General features: G+C 45.4%; 1 protein-coding gene across 1 annotated transcript in view; it reads right to left on the reverse strand.

Moving 5' to 3' along the window:
* Nucleotides 1–13,427, reverse strand: part of LOC139278451 (NACHT, LRR and PYD domains-containing protein 6-like) — a 28,876-nt gene extending 15,449 nt beyond the window's left edge. The window contains exons 1-5 of the mRNA XM_070897242.1: nucleotides 13,358–13,427; nucleotides 10,813–10,883; nucleotides 6,886–7,233; nucleotides 4,292–4,444; nucleotides 3,313–3,342 (exon numbers count right to left, since the gene is read on the reverse strand). Of these exons, the coding sequence (XP_070753343.1) occupies nucleotides 3,313–3,342; nucleotides 4,292–4,444; nucleotides 6,886–7,233; nucleotides 10,813–10,852 (571 nt within the window). The 5' untranslated portion in view covers nucleotides 10,853–10,883; nucleotides 13,358–13,427. The remainder of the gene's footprint in view (nucleotides 1–3,312; nucleotides 3,343–4,291; nucleotides 4,445–6,885; nucleotides 7,234–10,812; nucleotides 10,884–13,357) is intronic.
* Between the last annotated feature and the right edge of the window lie 7,855 nt (nucleotides 13,428–21,282).

A 21,282-nucleotide genomic window follows, 5' to 3' on the forward strand; every position in this document is an offset into this window, starting at 1 on the left:
AGTGGGCAAATATGTGGCAAATGGAGTATAATGTGGGAAAATGTGAGGTTATCCACTTTGATATGAAGAATAAAATAGCAAATTATTATTTAAATGGAGAGAGAGACTACAAAATGCTGCAGTACAGAGAGATCTGGGGGATCTTGTGCATGAAACACAAAAAGTTAGTATGCAGGTACAGCAAGTAATTAGGAAGGCAAATGGAATGTTGGCCTTTATTGCAAGGGGGATAGAATATAAAAGCAGGGAAGTCTTTGTACAACTGTACAGGGCATTGGTGAGACCACACCTGGAGTAGTGCGTAGAGTTTTGGTCTCTTTATTTAAGGAGGGATATATTTGTATTGGAGGCAGTTCAGAGAAGGTTGACTAGGTTGATTCCTGAGATGAAGAGGTTGTCTTACGAACAAAGGTTGAGCAGGTTGGGCCTATACTCATTGGAGTTTAGTAGAATGAGAGGTGATCTTATTGAAAAATATCCGATTCTGAGAGGGTTTGACAGGGTAGATGCAGAGTGGATGTTTCCCCTCGTGGGGGAATCTAGAACTAGGGGGCATAGTTTCAGAATATGTGGTCGCACATTTAAAACAGAGATTTCTTCTCTGAGGGTCATGAATATTTGGAATTCTCCACCTCAGTCAGCTGTGGAAGCTGGGTCATTGAATATATTTAAGGTGGAGATAGACAGATTTTTGAACGATAAGGGAGTCAAGGGTTATGGGGTACGGGCAGGAAAGTGGAGTTAAGGCCAAGTTCAGATTAGCAATGATCTCATTGAATGGCAGAGCAGACCAAATGGCCTACTCCTGCTCCTATTTCTTATGTTCTTATGTCGGAATAAAGAGGTAATTTTTGGGATGGCAGGGTGTAACTAGTGGAGTGTTGCAAAGATCAGTGCTTGGGCTTCAGCTATTTACAATCTATATCAATGACTTAAATGAGGGGACCGAATGTAATGTATCTAAATTTGCTGATGATACAAAGCTAGGTGGGAAGGTAAGCAGTGAGGAGGACATAAAGAGGCTGGGCAAGAAGGTGGCAAATGGAGTACAATGTGGGGAAGTGAGAGATTATCCACTTTGATAGGAAGAATGGAAAAGCAGAATATTTTTTTTTTTAGAGACTAGTAAATGTTGGCATTCAGAGGGTGTCCTTGTACACAAATCACAGAAAGTTAACATGCAGGTACAGCAAACAATTAGGAAGGCAAATGGTATGTTAGCCTTTATTGCAAGGGGATTGGAGAATAAGTATATAATGGGTGTAATTTTTGTGAAAGGGTGAAAACAGGCACTGAATGGGGGCTGTGCTAATAAGACTAGCCTGTGTGAAAGCCTAATTTTAGTAAAACTTTGGTCCTCATTGCTAATTACCATAATTTGAACTTGCCTGGAGGTACTAAAATAGATACCTGCAGGTTTAACAATCAAGCGCTGGTTAAATGTAATTTTTGTGGAGCAGTATATGTGGATACCATGTACCCACTTCCACTGATGGTGTTGAGTGGGTTGGCTGACAAATAGTGACAGGTTTCAGGATGGCTCAGGGACCGAGTGAGAGGGCGCACAGGTTCTCGGACGCGGCACTGGAGGTCCTGATGGAGGTTTAGAGGAGGAGGGATGTCCTGTATCTGCAGGGGGGAAGGGGTCCACCTCGCCCTCCTGTCCATCTCTCCTGCAGCAGCTGCTGCTGCTCTGCCTGGCCTCATTTCCTTCTCCCATTCCTCCTGTCGACCAAGGGGGACCCCTAGCAAGATGCCCATGACCAAGCGCTCCTTTTCTCCTGGTGACTCCTATAAGGTGTCCAATAAGATAGAATAGCACGGCACTCACTCTTTTAGGTGAAGTCCTCGGAGAATTTCCAGAATAAATGTTGCTAAAGTGTTGGTGAAGTCGTGACAAAGTTAACCAGAAAGTCTCCCAATGTGTTTCAAAAGTCCTTTTCAACCCTCCAGTGGCAAGTGAACAATAAATGGTGATGTACCTTTAAGTAGCGTTCAAAATCCTCAGCAACGACTAGTTTACTCCCAATCAGCTGGTCATTGTTAGGAGAGGACGTTGGATCAAGCGCCATCCACAAATATGCCGTGCAGCCTCATTAATGAGCGCTAGCAAGTAATTTAAGTGGCAATCAGCCCCATAACAATCCTCCGGGCGGCCATTCCGAGCGCAAGATTTAACTCTTTTACCAAGATGGATTCTCGTGCAAAAAGTGGCCTAAACCAGCGTTTCAGCTTGAGACCCAATCTTGGCCACCCAGGAGGCTCTTTAGCACACGAAGGAGCTGGCAACAATTCCCACCAGGAAGTCTTGCTGCAGTTATGTAGGGTTTTGGTGAGACCACACCTGGAGCTCTGTACAGTTTTGGTCTCCTTACCTATGGAAGGATAAAGTTGCCTTAGAAGAGGTACATCGAATGTTCACTAGGTTTATAGAGCATCTTCTATAGAGAGATAGAGAGACAGAGGTGTCTAGTGAGGAAATTCTAGAGCTTGGGCCCTAGGCAGCTGAAGACGCAGCCACCAATGCACAGGCAATGAGAATCAAGAATGCACAAGTGGCCTTAATTGGAGTGAGAGAATGTATATACAATGGGGGTGCTGGGAGTGTGTATATAATGGGGCTGCTGGAAACTTGAAATGTTCTTTAATTAAAACAAAAAATACTGGAAATACTCAGCAGGTCAGGCAGCATCTATGGAAAGAAACACAGAGTTAATGTTTCATGTTAATGACCTTGCATCACAACTGATAAAAGGTCATCGACCTGAAACGTTAACTCTGTTTCTCTCCGCACAGATGCTGCTTGACCTGCTGAGTATTTCCAGTATTTTTTGTTTTTATTTCAGATTTCCAGCATCCGCAGTATTTTGGCATTTTTCTTGAAAGGGTACTGCACTTCCTATTCTCGCCATTGGTGTGGGCTTATTCTGGTGGCTCTTGAACTGCAGACTGAACTGCAGATACCCATTAGACTGTACACGCTTTCTAAAAGGAGTAAACCTGATACGCTAAATGGCTTTTTAATATGTTACCAATATACACAGTTTAAACTTGACCGGCACATGTCTATATTTTATATCTCCTTTAGCTCATGGAGTCCATTTCCCAAATTTCTTAATAATTTGAATATTATTCTTTGCCTGGCTAAATTGCAAAAGCGAACAAGTCATCACAGTCCTCTGAAGAATAGATGGGGTTATTTGTACAGCTGGGTTCAAATAATTAACAAGGAAGCCATTTTTATTATTTAGGTGAAGATGGCTACATGGCCTGCAGTCCAATAAAAACACAAAACAGAGCTCAGTTCATTACCTTCTACAGAGTTTCCCAGCAAAGGTGCCTCTGAAACAAACAGAATAAGCTTGAGTTAGTGTCTGCTTCTTAACAGGTCACTTGCCATAGGTGGAACCTGTAGGATTCACAAACATGCTAACTATCGAAAAATTAATCCCGCACAGAACACTTGTTGAGATTAAATTACAACAAATCTGTCCAGATTCTCCACAAGTCACATTCAGATTACAATGACAAGGAATGCATGGAACATTGTTATGTGGACTTTATTGTGCAACAGTTTGCTGCTTGGTGAGTCTGACGCACAGGTTGAGGTTCCATTTACACTACACCCTTAGCACCGGTGTCAAATAGCTCCACTTCTCACTGATACTAAGCTGTCGTGTAATTCTGGAGTCAGGAGCTGACCCGAGCCCACAGCAAAAATTCCCCCTGGAGAAGGGGCTCTCAATCCTCAGTCAAGTCAACTCCGGATCCTCAACTTACCCTATGGAGGTGACTTTAAAATTCTGCAGTCCCAGTGCAGAGCGTCACATGTAGGAGTGGGAATTTGGAAAATCTAGCCTCACAACCTATTAATTTTGGCACGGAGTAAAACCACTTCACAATCAGGCTATGTTTGTAATGTAAATGCAGCCTATGTCGCTCAACACTAAACATGGTATCCTTAGTATAAGTTAACAATTATATCACACAGCTATATAACTCAATCATATCACACGTCATGCACCTATAACATTAACCATTTTATATCTATAAAGCTCAGTCTGTGTGGCAAACATTAACATTGTTTTTAAGACATAGCCAGCTCAGAAGTGGGATACAATGTGGTAAATTCACATCAAATGTAAAGAAATCATAACCATAAATAATCAAGAAAATTTACACTGAATTTTAAGTCAATTGTTGTAGAAGATTATTTCAAAGTACTAAACTCATATTTATATTTATGCAGGTGGCTTGGTGAGTGCCCAGTTTTCCTAAACATTTTACTCACTCTCATCAGAATCTTGTTGCTTCTTTTTCAGTTCCCAAATTCCAACTCTAACTCCAGTTCCAACTCCGATTAAAACCAGAATTACAGCTGTAATTCCCAGCCCTTTTTTCCAAACTGGATCTTTGGCATCAGTTCCAGTATCCTGTGGTGTACCTAGGATATTTAGCAGAAGTATGACCAAATGGTTAAAACTTTCTATTAGGAATTGAGATGAAACAAGATCACCAAATCTTCCTGTGAAATGGAGATATAGTTTTTTAATAGTCTCGTAATAAATCTAATGATATTAGTATAAGATCTGTATACTGGATCTAGTGATAATAGTGTAAAATCTGCAGACTAGATAGTGATATTAGTGTAAGATCTGTATACTAGATCTAGTGAGAGTGTACGATCTGTATACTGGATTTAGTGTAAGATCTATATATTAAATCTACTGAGATTGTAAGATACCCTAGTTGTGTGTTTTATATATATATATATATATATGTGTAGGTTTAGGATTTGGTTTAATCTCATTTGATTAAGGTTTCTTGCTTTCTTTTTACTTAACTGGCTTGTGAATTTGTACTGTGGCTAGAAATAATGAAATGGTTAAAGTTGTTTATTTCCAGAATGCTTCAGAGTTTGATGTGTCATGTTACAATTTAGCTGGCTTCTGTTGAAAGTGCAGGATGTGTGATTCGCGCCTGTTGACTCATTTTTATGGTCACATTGTGAAACGAGATGGCAGTCTTGAGATAGGAAGTGGGGCAATGGAGCTCAGGATGATTAGTTACATCCTAAATGGTAAATAACTTGGCATTTGATGATTTTGAAGGAAATACCTAATTTGCTTGGGGTTTTGTTCACAATAACACTTGTCATGCCATAATGAATCAGCAATGACAATGTTCATGAGAAGTGGCCTATAAAGATCGTGAGCTTTCCTTAACAATTTGTAGTGAGACAACAACAACTTGTATTTATATAGCACCTTTAACATAGTAAAACATCCCAAGGCGCTTTACAGGAGTATTATGAGACAGAAACAATTTACACTGAGCCACATAAGGAGAAATTAAGGTAGGTGACCAAAAGCTTGGTCAAAGAGGTTGGTTTTAAGGAGCGTCTTGAAGGAGGAAAGAGAGGTAGAGAGGCGGAGGGGTTTAGGCAGGGAATTCAAGTGCTTAGGGCCTCGACAACAGAAGGCACGGCCACCAATGGTTAAGCGATTACAATCAGGGATGCTCAAGAAGCCAGAATTAGAGGAGCGAAGACACCTCGGGGGAGCGGGGGGTTGTGGAGCTGGAGGAGATTACAGAGTTAGGGAGGGCCGAGGCCATGGAGGGATTTGAAATCAAGGATGAGAATTTTGAAATCGAGGCGTTGCTTATCCGAGTGCCAATATAGTTCAGCGAGCTTAGGGGTGATGGGTGAGTGGGACTGGGTGCAAGTTAGGACACGGACAGCCGAGTTTTGGATCACCTCAAGTTGTACTGATTTGAATTAAGTGAATCTTATCATAACTGTTGATCTATGTTCACTTGCTTTGTGAAACAAAGCAGCTGAATGATATACATCTGCCCTCATTTTACCAAGTGTTCTCTGTCAGTCAGTAGAAAATGTCAGGGAGTCGGGAAGGAAAGTATGAGGTTTGATTTTCCTCTCCCATGCAGTGTGGGGATGCTCAGTTCCCAGACACGAAGAAAAGAAAAAAAGGCCGAGGAGATTCCAATGCTGGGTCTCCATCCACTTTACACTGCTTGGGATTTGCAGGGTTTCCCCGGAGAGGGGCGGGGCTGTTACACCTGGAGACATGCTAACAAGGCGAGCGAACATGTAACCAACAATCCCATCCCATCCTCCTCCACCACCAACACCAGGCGGGTGAGGGGGATGCCCAATTGAAGTAGGTCTCACGCCCTGCGCCCAGCCTCTGACTGGAGAGCAGCAGGCAGCAGTGCCCTGCAGACAGGAGCAACCTTTTCCTCGCCAGGGATGGCAGCAGAGGGATCAGAGGTGGAGTTCTTCCGAGCTGATTAGGACAGCAACCAGAAGACCTTGAATCCGACAGCCCTACTATAGGCCTCTTAGGTCTGCAGCAGTGGCAGGTTTCTGTTTTCATTAGATACTCAGTGTCAGGCTTGTGCCTGGGGTGCATTGGAAGCTCGTTACTTACATGAATCTGCAAATACAGGCAGCTTCAGGTCAAAGTTAAGTGGAATGCAGTTAAAATCTAAATACCAGATTAAAGGGGTAAATGTTATTCTTCTCAGACTGAAGAAAGATGGTGGGCTGAGTCAAATGATTCAAATGGAGAAAGTAATTGACAAGTGGATATTTTTACTCAAACTGGAGTAATATTCATCCTCTGTGCGGCATACAAGTGGCCCAACATGTGAACGATCCCTACTACACTACGCAATCTAACAAGCTCCATTCTCATGAACCTCCTCCAAATATGATCGCTTTAAAATACATCAAAGCTTTGCAGCAGTTCTGAGATTATGGGGGGAAATGTCAGATTTATTTGACTCCCTACCCTAGCACGATTCACTCAACAAAACTTGAGCCTATTTTCTTTTACTGCTGGGAGATGTCCACGTGCTCACCAAGCAATTCCAGCTCCACCGTGTTCTCAATGTACCCCTTCCCGTCCTCTTGAACCACATAGCAGGTGTAGTTCCCCCTGTCTGATGCAGTCGCTCCTTTCAGTTTAAGAGCCGCATTCCCTTTCGGGAATTCCGAGGAAAACAGCTCGGTCCGTCCCCTGAAGGCTAGGTCCTGATACTCTGGATGGTCCACCTCACTGTAGAAGCTGTGAACCACTTTGTGACTGTCCGTCCGTTGCCAATTAACGACAAGATCCTGCAGATTGAACCTGGCTGCAGCAGGGAAGGTGCAGGGCAGCAACACGTCTTCACCCAGGACTCCGTAGGCCCAAGAGAAAAATCCTTCACCTAATAAAGATATAGGACATACAATATATATAATTTTGCAGACAAACATGGAGTCATTGGAATCATATATAGAAGAAACAAGAACACAGGAAGCATGAAAGAAGAGCCATTTGGCCAATTGAGTGTGTCCATTCCATATACAATCGGTTGTGGGGCTTTCCACCCAACCTACTCAATCTCCCTAAGGGTGGACAAACTGCAAGAGAAAGCTGTAAAAGCTCTCTCTCCACTACAGGAAACAAGACAGGCGTGAAAAACATTAATCCAATTTACCAACCTGCACTTACAACCCAGCCTAGCTGTAACATAAGAACATAAGAAATGAGAGCAGGAGTAGACCATAAGGCCCCTTAAACCTACTCCGCCATTTAATACGATCATGGCTGATCCAATCATGGACTCAGGTCCACTTCCCTGCCTGCTCCCCATAACCCCTTATCGGTTAAGAAACTGTCCATCTCGATCTTAAATTTATTCAATGCCCCAGCTTCCACAGCTCTCTGAGGCAGCGAATTCCACAGATTTACAACCCTCAGAGAAGAAATTCCTCCTCATCTCAGTTTTAAATGGGCAGCCCCTTATTCTAAGATCATGCCCTCTAATTCTAGTCTTCCCTATCAGTGGAAACATCCTCTCTGCATCCATCTTGTCAAGCCCCCTCATAATCTTATACATTTCGATAAGATCACCTCTCATTCTTCTGCATTTCAATGAGTAGAGGCACAACCTACTTAACCTTTCCTCATAAGTCAACCTTCCCCATCTCCGGAATCAACCGAGTGAACCTTCTCTGAACTGCCTCCAAAAGCAAGGATATCCTTTCTTAAATATGATAACCAAAACTGTACGCAGTATTCCAGGTGTGGCCTCACCAATACCTTGTATAACTGTAGCAAGACTTCCCTGTTTTTATACTCCATCCCCTTTACAATAAAGGCCAAGATACCCATTGGCCTTCCTGATCACTTGCTGTACCTGCTTACTAACCTTTTGTGTTTCATGCACCAGGGCCCACATGTCCCGCTGTACTTTGCAATTTTTCTCCATTTAAATAATAACTTGCTCTTTGAATTTTTTTCTGCCAAAGTGCATAACCTCACATATTCCAACATTATACTCCATCTGCCAAATTTTTGCCCGCTCACTTAGCCTGTCTATGTCCTTTTGCAAGTTTTTTGTGTCCTCACACATTGCTTTTCCTCCCATCTTTGTAGCATCAGCAAACGTGGCTACGTTACACTCGGTCTCTTCATCCAAGTCGTTAATATAGATTGTAAATAGTTGGGGTCCCAGCACTGATCCCTTTGGCACCCCACTAGTTACTGATTGCCAACAACCATGATGACTCAACCATGATCCCACCAGTATGCGGATCATTGAGTATTTGATCATTATGGATAGGTACACTCGCTACTTCAGGATTTCAATGTATAATATCGACTGACACTCCAGTGAAGCTCTGAGGGAGATGCTATCCTTCAGATGTTAAAATGAGGCCCTATCTACTTAATCTGGCAGTTCAAGTGGATGTAAAAGATTCTGTGAATCTGAAGAAACACAGGAAGTTTGTCTGCTGTCTTGACCAATTTCCCTCCTTCAACCATCACCATGAAATAAAAACATTAACTAGTCATTCATGTTATGTGCTGCTTGTGGGATTTTGCTATGCACAAATTGGCTGCCACATTTGTCCACATAAAAACAGTGATTGCACTTTAAAACTCTTCAGATATGAAACATTTGAGATGTCCAGAAAGATGTGATATGGTGCTTTTTAAGTGCAAGTTCTTTCCATAGTTGTGTTTAACCGTTTAACCTCCAGCCCCATTCTTCAACAGGTATTTATCCTGCGTTCTTTTAAAAGGAAGGAATCAAAAAAGCAGTAACTTTTTTGGGAGACTATGCCACAACTCCGTACTAAACAAGAATTTCTGCTGACCTCAATCTCCCTCCAGACTCACTGATTTTGTATCCATCTCCTCAAGCCACCATTCACAATCTATGTTAGAATCATAGAATGTTTACAGCACAGAAGGAGGCCATTCGGCCCATCGAGGCCCATGCCAGATCTCCACAAGAGCACTTCAGCAAGTCCCACTTACCCACCTTTTTCTCGTAGCCCTGCAATTTTTTTTCCTTAAGGAACTTATCCAACTCCCTTGTGAAAGCCACGATTGAGTCTGCCTCCGCCACCCCTTCAGGCAGTGCATTCCAGATCCTAACCACTCGCCGCGTAAAAAAGTTTTTCCTCATATCGCCTTTGATTCTTTTGCCCATCACCTTAAATCTGTGCCCTCTGGTTCTCCACCCTTCTAATGAGAACAGTTTCTCTCTAACTACTCTGTCTAAACCCCTCATGATTTTGAATACCTTCTATCAAATCTCCTCTCAACCTTTTGTGCTCTCAGGAGAACAACCCCAGCTTCTCAAGTCTATCCACGTAACTGAAGACCCTCATCCTTGGAATCATTCTCAGAAACCTTTTCTGCACCCTAAGGCCTTTATATCCTTCCTAAAGTGCAGTGTCCAGAATTGGACACAATTCTCCAGTTGAGGCCAAACCAATGTTTTATAAAGGTTCATCATAACTTCATTGTTTTTGTACTCTATGCCTCTATTTATGAAGCCCAGTATCTCGTATGTTTTTTTAACCGCGCTCTCAACCTGCCCTGCCACTTTCAATGATTTGTGCACATATACCTCCAGGTCACTCTGTTCATGCACCCCCTTTTACATTGTACCCTTTAGTTTATATTGCCACTCCTTGTCCTTCCTACCAAAATGTATCACTTTGCATTTTTCTGCATTAAATTTCATCTGCCACATGTCCGCCCATTTCACCTGCAAATTTTGATATTCAAGTTATTAATATAAATCAAGAAAAGCAGTGGTCCTTGTACTGACCCCTGGGAACACCACTGTACACCTTCCTCCAGTCTGAAAAAGAACCATTCACCACTACTCTCTGTTTTTTGTCCCTTAGCCAATTTCGTATCCACGCTGCCACTGTCCCTTTTATTCCATGGGCTTCAACTTTGCTGGCAAGCCTATTATGTAGCACGTTATCAAACGCCTTTTGGAAGTCCATATACACCACGTCAACCGCATTGCCCTCATCAACCCTCTCAATGTATCTATTTTTAATGTTGATATAATAAAAAATAGAAAAAAGAAACAGAAGGAATGTTAGAATTGCTCTGATTAGTTAGAAATAAAGTAAAAGTAGCTAAAGTAATAAAACAGGAGAGAAGAATAAACAAGGACAGAATGGATAAGTAGAGAGGTCAGTATTCATCATTGTACTGTTGTACAGAGACTGTAATTCCCATATTGGCCTCTTCAGTCACCTGAGAACTCACTTTTAGAGTAGAAGCAAGTCTTCCTCGATTTCGAGGGACTGCCTATGATGATGATGTTGAGCAATGGGTTTACTGCTAAAGGAACACATGTGAAGTGATCAATGAATAACCAATGACGAAAGATGAACTGACTTAAGGGCAGCTTCATATCCTGTGACAACCAACTAGAAAGCAGATTATGTACTGACACAAACCTCCTGTATAAAGAGAAAGCACATACCTAACAGGGGCTTCTGGAGAAGCAAAAGTGACAACAGCATGGTGTTCCGAAGATTATCCGTTGTCTGAAAACTTAAAACACAGAAAAATTGAATGAATTAGAAGAATGCATTTCCGGGCATCTCTTGCAAGGTTTTTGGCAAACGTGTATCCAGGGTGAGAGATAATAAACAGAATAGACCCTAGGTACTTCACATCATCAAGTTTCACTGGTGCCATAAGTGAAAGGAATTAGATAGGGGTGACCAGAAAATTAATGCAGAAATCATGTAGTCCATTCAAATATCCCCAATAAGATGGATCAAAACTGGACAGTATAAGACTCAAATTAAAAAAAATATATATTTGCAACTTTTTATTCTCTCTCACATAATCACTGTGGTTCATCATCACTGCATGTGGATTAATAATTAATATATTTGATGGATGCTCGTGTATCTTTGATCCTACAGTAGTCCTTCGTTGACAGTCTTGGACAGCAGGATATTGGTCTGTGGCTCCTCAGGATGGTTACATCTATAAACTGCTGGCGGTTTAAACCAGCTGAGAGTAGCCAGTGGAAAGCCTATTCTCCAAGTATCTGAAGGGTTGAGTGCAGCAGAAAAAGGCTTTCAAAGTTGCAGTAGTCCTCTACCTTGAAACATCTATGGCTCTAGGAGAGCAGGGAAGTGAGATCAGTTTTGGATTGCTCTAGCAAAGAACTGGCACAGAAACCATGCTTGGTCAGGTGGTTTTTAAAGGAGGTCCTTCAAACAGGAGAGGAAGGTGGAGAGAGAAGGTTTTGGATGAGTTTACGGAGGATACAAACTTTGGTGGGACATAATACAGACGGTAGTGGATCCAAAATGGGCTGTATTACAGATGGCCGATCTTCTACCACCAGTTTCACCACCACCGCTCCCCCCGTTACTCATTTCATTGGACAGAGGATGGCTGTTGATGAGTGATCGGAGCCTTTTTGAAGTGTAATCACTGTTCTTATGTAGGAAACAAAACAATTTGTGCACAGCAAAGACTCACAAACAGCAATGAGATAAATGTTTTAATGATGTTTGTTGAGAGATAATTATCAGCCAGGATACCAGGGAGAACTCACCTGCTCATCGAAAGTGTGTCACGGGATTATTTACATCCACCCAAGAGGTTGGTTTAATGCCTCATCTGAAAAATGGCATCTCCGACAGTGCAGCAGTTCCTCGGTACTGCATTGCATTGTCGGCCTACATTGAGCTTCAGGGGCCGAAATTGAGCCCCGCTCCAAACAGGCGCACCTAGTGGATTTGAAAGTTTTGGACTGGTGCGGAGATACCGGAGAAATTCAGGACTCTGAATTTGTTGCCTGGGTGTGGTGTTCCAGTTGGGTGCGGGGTGAAAGTGCTCTTGCAGCGGGTCCGTCACCCCGGCCAGTCATCAGCGGCACACCCCTTCAGTTAAAAGGGAGAACTGCTGTGAGCACTGCATACTTTTAAGTTCGGTCCATGGGACCACCAGGGAGGTTTTGGTCAGGCTAGCGGCATGGCACCCAAGAGGGAGTGCCAGGCTGCCCAGTACGAACCCGGGGGCATAATTGTCGGGCTGTCATGTTAAAAAATTAACATGACAGCAGTGCGCCCTCCCCTTTAAGGGCGGCCGGGCATCCACGGAACAGAGTGTGTACCAGCATCAAAAGCTGTCGGGGGCCCCTGACCTGCGACGTGGCCATTCCCACGGGCAATTTTGTGATGGGGTCCCTGCCAGTTGGAAAGGGGCTGGCGCATCATGCACGCCATGGCAGGAATATAGGCGGAGCGGCCCCTGACACTGCTGCGCTCCTGAGGTAGGGCGAGTTACAAAATGGCAGCCCCTCCGCGGAGAGTTGGCGGCCATTCCGCGCTGCCTCGTGGCCGCCACTTTCAAGTGGCCAGGGGCAATTTCGGGTCCCCAGTCACTGGAATGTGACTTTCTGACTCAGATGAGAGTGTGACAACTGAGCCATGGCGAGCACCTAATCACAATGGCATTCACACGGGCAGTGATGTAGTCAACGCCCTGCGATGCCCATCGGTCGCGGAAAGCCTCAATCGTATTGGGTGATCACACTCCAGGGTGCGCACACAGGGATCCACGGCCAGTGCAATATGCCCATTGGTACTTGAAAATTCAATTGGGAAGTGGATCCTTTTACCGTCTATTCGAATCAAAATGACGGCTGGCGCAACAAAGGCAGGAACGCGGCGATACATTGCCCAATCTGATTCTTGTGCGCTACCTGCCCCACCACACCAGAAGAATTGGAAAACGGACCTCAACATTGGAGCTAAACGCAAACAATCGGGCGCAGAGAGTCAGGAGGATGGGTCCCTGGGCCTGTTTGGGCGCAGGGTTCTGGCCGATTGTTAGTGTTTAAATTGCAAAAGTGAAACTAAGTTGTGAAACTCCAAGAACAATATTCAACTTTAATTTTCGATGGGAAAAAAAAACACACCACACACGCAAATCCTTGCTGAATGTTATACATCCTCTCCCTTTCCTGATTTTATTGGGACAATTTTATGCCCTGAACCTACCGGTTCCAACTGTTCCACTTCTCTTTATACAAGCTGCGCCATTGACGTTTCGCTTCGGTTTGTTTACGAAACCTAACCAACAGTTAAGGGGAGGGAATTTCCGGAACAAAATGGACCTCAGGCTGTCAAACTGGCGTCTGCGCTGTACACTGCTGCATATGCAAAAATACCAAGAACTCAATTAAAGTAACATACAATGTGCTATTGAAACTAATAGCCGCCCTTGAAGCTTTTCCTCACCCTGCAGAATTCCCGGGCGCGGGTTTAAGCCGATCGCAGAAACTGCTTTAGTTTGGTTCGGTAATTCCAGTCGGCAATTGATCCAATATTCAGACAAGCAGCCAGTGCTAAATATTCAGTCACTGATCAAAGTATCCTATCGTTAGCCACTAGCCACAACTCTTTCGGAGTTAACAATAAACATTAAATCATAAACATTAAATCGTGCCCCCCCCCCCCCCGGATCTGGGGGACACTCCAAACATTTCCCAAGGCCCTTTTTTTTTGTATTTTGGTAGATTTTTCTTTTGTGTTTTTTTTTGGGCTCTAAAACCATAATTTACAAGTGCCCCCTATAAAACGGGAGGGGGAACACTAAAACCGGCATTTAAAACAAATTAAACTTTGAAACGTATAAAATCAAATTAAAAGTTGGTTGCTGGGGGTTATAATGCACTCCAGTCCCTCCGGCGCCCACCTCTCGCGGAAGGCCGCGAGCGTACCGGTGGACACCGCGTGCTCCATCTCCAGGGACACCCTGGCCCGGATGTAAGCACGGAGCCATTAGCCACATTTGGGCTCCAGATGTGACTAATTGCATTTCTGATTAGCAAATAATAATAACGACAACTTGTATTTATATAGCGCCTCCAATGTAGTGAAACATCCCAAGGCGCTTCACAGGAGTATTATAAGACAAAAGTTTAACCCTGGCTACATAAGAAGAAACTACGGCAGAGGAGCAAAAGTTTGGTCCAAGAGGTAGGTTATAAGGAGCGTCTTAAAGAAAGAAATACTTGGATTTATATAGCGCCTTTCGCAACCACTGGATGACTCAAAGCGCTTTACAGCCAATGGTATACTTTTGGAGTGTAGTCACCGTTGTAATGTAGGAAACGCGGCATCCAATTTGCGCACAGCAAGCTCCCACAAACAGCGATGTGATAATGACCAGAGAGGAGCAAAGAGGTAGAGAGGCAGGAAGGTTTAGGAAGGGAATTCCAGAGCTTAGGGCCTAGGCACGGCCGGGGTTGTGAGGCTGAAGGAGATTACAGAGATAGGGAAGGACGAGGCCATGGAGGGACTTGTAAACAAGGATGAGAATTTTGAAATTGAGGCGTTGCATAACCGGGAGCCAATGTAGGTCAGCAAGTACAGGGGTGATGGGTGAGTGGGACTTGGTGCGAGTTTGGACACGGCAGTTGAGTTAGGACATGACAGCTGCGTTTTGGATGACCTCAAGTTTACGTAGGGTAGAAACCCAGCCAGGAGTGCATTGGAAATAATCGAGTGTTGAGGTAACAAAGACATGGATGAGGGTTTCAGCAGCAGATGAGCTGAGGCAGGGATGGAGATGGGCAACGTTATGGAGGTGGAAATAGGTTGTTTTAGTTATGCCGCAGATATGTGGTCAGAAGCACATTTCAGGGTCAAATATGACACCAAGGTTGTGAACAGTCTGGTTCAGCCTCAGACAGTTGTTAGGGAGAGATCCATCATCAGAGGCATTCCCTCGGAATCGAGGAAGATTTGCTTCCACTCTTAAAATGAGTCCTTAGGTGGCTGAACATATGAGAGCCACAGTCCCTGTCACAGGTGGGACAGATAGTCGTTGAGGGAAGGGGTGGGTGGGACTGGTTTGCTGCACGCTCTTTCCGCTGCCTGTGCTTGATTTCTGTATGCTCTCGACGATGAGACTCGAGGTGCTCAGTGCCCTTCCGGATGCACTTCCTTCACTCAGGGCGATCTTTGGCCAGAGACTTCCAGGTGTCAGTGGGGATGTTGCACTTTTCTGGGAGGCTTTGAGGGTATCCCTGTAACGTTTCCTCTGCCCACCTTTGGCTCGTTTGCTGTGAAGGAGTTCCGAGTAGAGCTCTTGCTTTGGGAGTCTCGTGTCTGGCATGTGAACGATGTGGCCTGCCCTGCGGAGCTGATCAAGTGTGGTCAGTATTTCAATGCTGGGGAGTTAGCCTGGTTGAAGATGCTAATGTTGGTGCGTCTGTCCTTCCAGGAGGCATCTTTGGTGGTATTTCTCCAGAGATTTGAGGTGTCTACTGTACATGGTCAATGTCTCTGAGCCATATAGGAGGGCGGGTATTACTACAGCTCTGTAAACCCTGAGCTTGGTGGTAGATTTGAGGGCCTGGTCTTCAAACACTCTTTTCCTCAGGCGGCCGAAGGCGGTGTTGAATCTCGCCGTCAATGTCTGCTCTTGTTGCTGAGGCTCCCGAGGTATGGTCCACCTTGTCCAGGGCCGCGCTATGTGGCGAGGACAAGCTGGTGGAGGACTTTTGTCTTACGGATGTTTAGCGTAAGGCCCATGTTTTCGTACGCCTCAGTAATTACGTCGACTAGGGAGAGATATAGAGTCGATGGCTAGGGAATGAAGTTTGTGGCGGGGACTGAAAACAATGGCTTTTGTCTTCCCAATATTTCATTGGAGAAAATGTCTGCTCAGCCATTACTGGATGTCGGACAAACAGTCTGACAATTTAGAGACTGTGGAGGGGTCGAGAGAAATGGTGGTGATGTGGAGCTGGGTGTCATCAGCGTACGTGTGGAAACTGATGCTGTGCTTTTGGATGATGTCGCCAAGGGGCAACATATATTTGAGAATAGGAGGAGGCAAAGGATAGATCCTTGGGGGACACCAGAGGTAACGATACGGGAGTGGGAAGTGAAGCCATTGCAGGTGATTTTCTGGCTACGATTAGATAGATAAGAATGGAACCAGGCGAGTGCAGTCCCACCCAGCTGGACGATGGTGGAGAGTCGTTGGAGGAGGATGGAGTTGTCAAACGTGTCAAAGGTTGCAGACCGGTCGAGAAGAACGAGAAGGGATAGTTTACTTTTGTCACATTCACAAAGGATGCTATTTGTGACTTTAATGAGTGCCATTTCGGTACTGTGGCAGGGGTGGAAATCGGATTCAAGGGATTCAGACATTGAGTCGTTTCGGGAAAGATGGGCACAAATATGGGTGGCGACAACAAGGACTTTGGAGAGGAAAGAGAGGTTGGAGATGGGGCGGTAGCTGGCAAGCACAGTTGGGCCAAGGGTTGTTTTTTTGAGAGGGGTGGTGACGGTAGATTTGAAGGAGAGGGGAACAGTACCTGAGGAGGGAGAGAACCGTTAATAATGTCGGCTTACGTGGGAGCTAGAAAAGGAAGTTGGATGGTTAGCAATTTATTGGAATAGGTTCAAGGGAGCAGGAAGTGGGTCTCATGGACAAGCTGAGAGTGGAGAGGTCAAGAGGGGAGATCGGAGAGAAAGTGGAGAAAGATGCGAGTTCTGGGCTAGGGTAGGGTGGAACCTTAGAGGAAGTTTGGCCTGTTGGGCTAGGGGAAGGAAGGGATGGTCTCAATCTTAGAGGCAAAGAAGTCCATGAGCTCCTTGCACTTGTTGTTGGAAGTGAGTTTTGGGGAGAGAGGTTTAAGAAGATGGTTAGCAGTAGAGAATAGTAGCCGGGGTTTATCTTTACATTCCAGAATGATCCTGGAATAGTGAGCAATTTTGGCAGACGGGAAAGAGTAGGACCTGATAATGGTTTATGTGGTCCAGCTAGATCTGGCGGTGAATGGCTGAACCAGTTGTCCTCATATCCGTTTAAGTCTGCATTCCTTGGACTTGAGGGAGCGAAGATGAGGGCCATACCAGGGGAAATGGCCAGGGTGAGAGAGAGTAATGGTTTTAATAGGGACTAGGGCATCAAAGGTGGTGGTGAGGCATTAGGCCCAGAATTTGCTGGAATGGGGATTTCCGTGGCCAACGCAGCGAGTTGGAATTTTCTCACCCTTCAGCTCTAATTAATTTTACGCCACAGATTGCTGGAAGTGCGAGCTGTTAACAGCGCGGCGAGGGCAACGGGGCATCTGGGACCTTCGCCAATGAAATGTAAAGATTTGAATGGTTAGTAAACTTCTGAAGTGGCAGCTTGGTCATCTGATTATTTAAACAAAGTTTATTAAAATATCACCGAATTAGATACAGGAAAATGAGTCGTTCGCAGTTTATTTGCCGATGGAACATAACACAAACCTGCAAGGTAGCCTCCTGCCCAGTGTTCAGATGGTTTTTAAATTCAAGAACCGAGGCAGCTGCTGCCTGCTGCTAGATACTTTATTGCAATTCACAACAAATCAAATTTGATGATCTTCCTCTTTGCTGATCAGAAACAGTTCCAGCTTTGCTCGTCAGTAACCAGCCCGTGTATTCCCATTCAGTGACATCTGGGTCCAGTGAAACACTTTCCAATCTGTGCTCTTTTTAGTTCTGTCATTTACTGGTATTCCCTGATGTGTTGGTTTGTCCTTTTATAATGTTTCCAGTTTAACTTGCATCCTGGTCGCATGCTTTATGTGGCATGTGGAGGCCCTGACCTGCGAGGGAACATCAGCGGCAGGTTGGGGCCATAAAAGGAGCGGTGAGCGGTGGTCACGGGCAGCGTGGAGGCATGCCACTACAAGGCACAGCGCGAGCTGGTGCAGGAGGGCGACGGCTGTGAAGAGTGACGTCATCAAGATCCAGGTCGGTGATTGGAGCGTGGGCAGATACAGCAGGAGCAGCGAGATCGGGGCGAAGGAGCAGCGAGAGACTGTAGCGAGATGTGATCCGGGGCCAGGGGCCCAGGGGCAGCACCTGCCAGCCCACACTGCAATACGTGCGCACACTAGGTCCGTGCAGCAGAGCTGGTCTCCCGTTGTCTTGGGTACTCCTTGCCTCTGGTCCAAGACCCAGCTCTGTCAAGCCTGTGTGGTGGCTGGTGTGCAATGGTCACCCCATGTTAAAAACTGCACACACAGGCATCTTCCACCCTTCAGGATGTAGTTCGGGTCCTTCATTGAAACACCTGTGAACTCGTCCTTTTTTTGCCGTGGAAGCAAGTCGAGGGACTGCCTATGATGAGAACAATTATCATTAATTGCCAACTGGTTTCAAAGTGGAAGGCCATTGGAGGCATAAATTCCCTAAATAGGGTCCTTACACTGTGAAAATAGTAGCCCTGCTTTTCTGTAGTGAGGTTAATTTGTTTTTACAGTGCTAATGCAGCAATTTCTTGACGCTTGTGGGGAGGTTGATGGTGAGCTCCGGTTTTTGCCTGCAAAGTTTCAAGCAATTTGTGGCGATTCGCAACTCACGGCATATCTCTTCCTCTCCACAAGTTGCTGGGTATTTTACGCACTAATAATGTCCACTGTGAACTCACCATTATTTTTGCAGCAAATTCTGAGCTGTAGGGCGTGTGATCTCAATACTCACATTCACATGGCGTCTGTGCATGAACTTTAACCTTTATCTGGGTTTGGTGGGAAAATGGCAAGATGAAAAGCAGAGCAGGTGGGTGTCTATTTTGCTCATTGAGTGCTCTACTTCCTTGGTCATTGAATGGTGGTAGATGTTTGTTGAGCAAACATGCACACGTGAAGTGCATTTCCCCTGTATTGTGCAAGTTATTTTCTACTAAAATTAATGTCTGTGGCTAAAATAGTGTCACTGTAGCCATACCTGTGGTTGTCAGCGATTTCTATTGGATAACACTGCCCTACACACATTAGTAAAATGGTCAGTTTTCCAACAGAGCTCCGCTGTTCTTCTTTAAATAGTTATAGGATCCTTCACTGTGAGGGCAGACGGGGTTTCAGTTTGAAGTCTTATCCAAAACTCGGCACCACCGACAGTGCAGCACCTCCTCAGTACTGCACTGGACTGTCAGCCTAGATTTTGTACCAAAGGAAGATAACAATTTAAGAGTGGGAGTGGGGGTAAATGAACAAATTACACTCACTGACTAACTTACCTTGCATTTTGTGTTTGTTTTTTTAAATCAGGGTGCCATTGCACAATTCCTGGGAATGATCCCCAGCATATAAAATGGATGCACTGGGTAGTATAGGTGAGATTTAGATATAGAATTAGAGCAGTGAGATATGTTATATAAGACTAGAGCTGGTAATGTGTAATATTAAGGACATGCGGCACTCAACCAAATGATTTGAAATTTCACAATGTCTCAACAGACAAAAGGCAGTAGTGACATTCCTTCAAAGAAACATCCTTGGAGATGAAGCCATGGGCAGGGCAGGCTTTCTCGGCCTTGTTTAACACTGGGAGAAAACACTTTGGGGTGGAAATTCAGTTGTCTACTGCCTCAGTTAGCGGCCAGGAGGGTCATTAATGCGAGCGTAATAGTTTACCGACTGGGCACGCAGCTTGTAGCACCCCGCCCAAAAATTTAGTTGAGGTTTACCAGTAGCACAAAACGCAAGCGCCTGGCTGACTATAAGTCAGATCATGACGTCAGTTCTGGTGCAACGACCACACTTATGCCCTGCTCACTGAATCAAGTGTGGCCGCCCCATTTAGCGACTGCCACGAATCACGCATGAAAAAACAGTTAGCACAACCTTCCACAGTCGTTAACTGGTGGCTACTTAAAGGGATGAGAAAGCGCTTCCCTCGAAGGCACAGTCAGTGAAACGTTCACACAGAGCCTGAGTTTGCAGCGGCAAACAGACCTAACTGTACAGCTTGATAACAAGTGATTTTGAAAACTTTAATGGATGCATTACTATGTCACCAATGTTGCATTCTACATGCTCCAGTAAGGCGGCATCAAGAGAGAAGGGCTGTTGGCCATGTCGGGGGCTGAAGGAGGAGAGCCCCTAGACATCGGGGCAGGAGGCCTTACCCCACAACCCCCCCCCCCCCCCCGGCTTTACCGGCTGCAGGGCTCACACCTGCACCTATCCAAGGAGCAGTGTGTCAGAAGGCTGCGCTTCCAAAAGGAGGTAGTTACAGGGATATGCCATCTCCTGCAGGAAGACCTGCAGCCTCACATCGGCACCAGGACTGTGCTGCCCGTCGCAATGAAGGTCACGGTGCCACTCACCTTCTATGCCTCTGACTCCTACCTGGCTGCATCAGGGACATATGCAGTCTCTCAATTTGCAGCATATCGCTGCATCCATGATGTCACAGGCTCTGTACATACGCAGAATGGACTTCATTAACTTCCCGATGACCACGGAGAAACAGAATGAGCACGCATGTGGGTTTGCCAGGACAGTGGGCTTCCCGAGGATTCAAGGAGCAATTGACTGCACACACGTGGCCTTGCGAGCACCATTCGAGAATGCAGAGGTATTCAGAAACAGAAAGGGATACCACATGCAGTGCATCCTCGCAGTCAATGCTCACTATACTGGAAGCGCACATGATGCGTTTATCCTGCGGGAGAGCACTGTGCCACGACTGTTTCAGCCACCATGGGAAGGCTGAGGCTGGCTGCTTAGGGACAAGAGATATGGCCTGGCCATCTGGCTAATGACCCCCCTCCGCAACCCCACCACAGAACTGGAGAGGAACGCTACAATGAGGACCATGCTGCTACCCGCAACATCACAGAGCAGACAACAGGGCTGGTGAAGCAGCGACTGCTCCGGAGGCAGTCTTCAATACTCCCCTCAACAGGTCTTGCTATTCATTGTGGTGTGCTGCATGCTGCACAACTTGGCTATCATGAGGGCCCAGGCCTTGCCAGTCAGGATCACAGGCCCACCTCAGGAGGAGGAGGAGGATGAGGAACAGGAGCCTGTCGAGGCCTCGAAAGTCCAGCAAGGTGACGAGGACCAGCACTGAGGAGACAGCGTGCCAATGTTGCCGACGCGAGGGCTATTCGGCAGCGGCTCATAAGACATCAGTTTGCT

This window comes from Pristiophorus japonicus, chromosome 13 (genome assembly GCF_044704955.1).
Source record: "Pristiophorus japonicus isolate sPriJap1 chromosome 13, sPriJap1.hap1, whole genome shotgun sequence".
Taxonomy (NCBI): domain Eukaryota; kingdom Metazoa; phylum Chordata; class Chondrichthyes; family Pristiophoridae; genus Pristiophorus; species Pristiophorus japonicus.